The 457-nt window shown below is 68.9% G+C and overlaps 1 protein-coding gene across 1 annotated transcript in view; it reads right to left on the reverse strand.

The window, feature by feature from the left end:
* RAP1GAP (RAP1 GTPase activating protein) overlaps positions 1-180 on the reverse strand; it is a gene marked incomplete at its 3' end in the record, with an annotated part of 3660 nt that extends 3480 nt beyond the window's left edge. The window contains exon 1 of the mRNA XM_010001379.1: positions 118-180. Coding sequence (XP_009999681.1) covers positions 118-180 — 63 coding nt within the window. The remainder of the gene's footprint in view (positions 1-117) is intronic.
* Between the last annotated feature and the right edge of the window lie 277 nt (positions 181-457).

Here is a 457-nt window from a genome sequence, read left to right on the forward strand (position 1 = left end):
CCCCCCCAACCAGGGTGCCCCCTGGGGGTGGGAGATGGCGCCGCGCGGGGCAGCACCACGGACAGCGCCGGGCACCGCCCGGGGACACCGGGGCGTGGGGACCGGGACACCAGTCACGGGGACACGGGACGTGGGGACATCGGGACTGGCGGACACAGGGACACGGGGACACCGGGACATTGGGATATGGGACGTGGGGACACGGGATGTGGGGACACGCGGACAAGGGATAGAGGGACATGGGATTTCCAGGCATGGGACACAGGGACACAGGACATGGGGCTGGGGGACACGGGGACACCGGGACAGGGGGACACAGAGACATGGGGACACTGGGACACCGGCCCTGGTGTGAACACGGCCCTGGTGTAAACGGGTCCCAGCCCCGTGCAAACACACCCCGGCCGTGCAAGAACCCTCGTGCAATCACGGTGGTGAGCGAAAGGGACCCTGGTGC

Source organism: Chaetura pelagica, unplaced genomic scaffold, assembly GCF_000747805.2.
Source record: "Chaetura pelagica isolate M959 unplaced genomic scaffold, ChaPel_1.0 scaffold187, whole genome shotgun sequence".
NCBI classification, from domain to species: Eukaryota; Metazoa; Chordata; class Aves; order Apodiformes; family Apodidae; genus Chaetura; species Chaetura pelagica.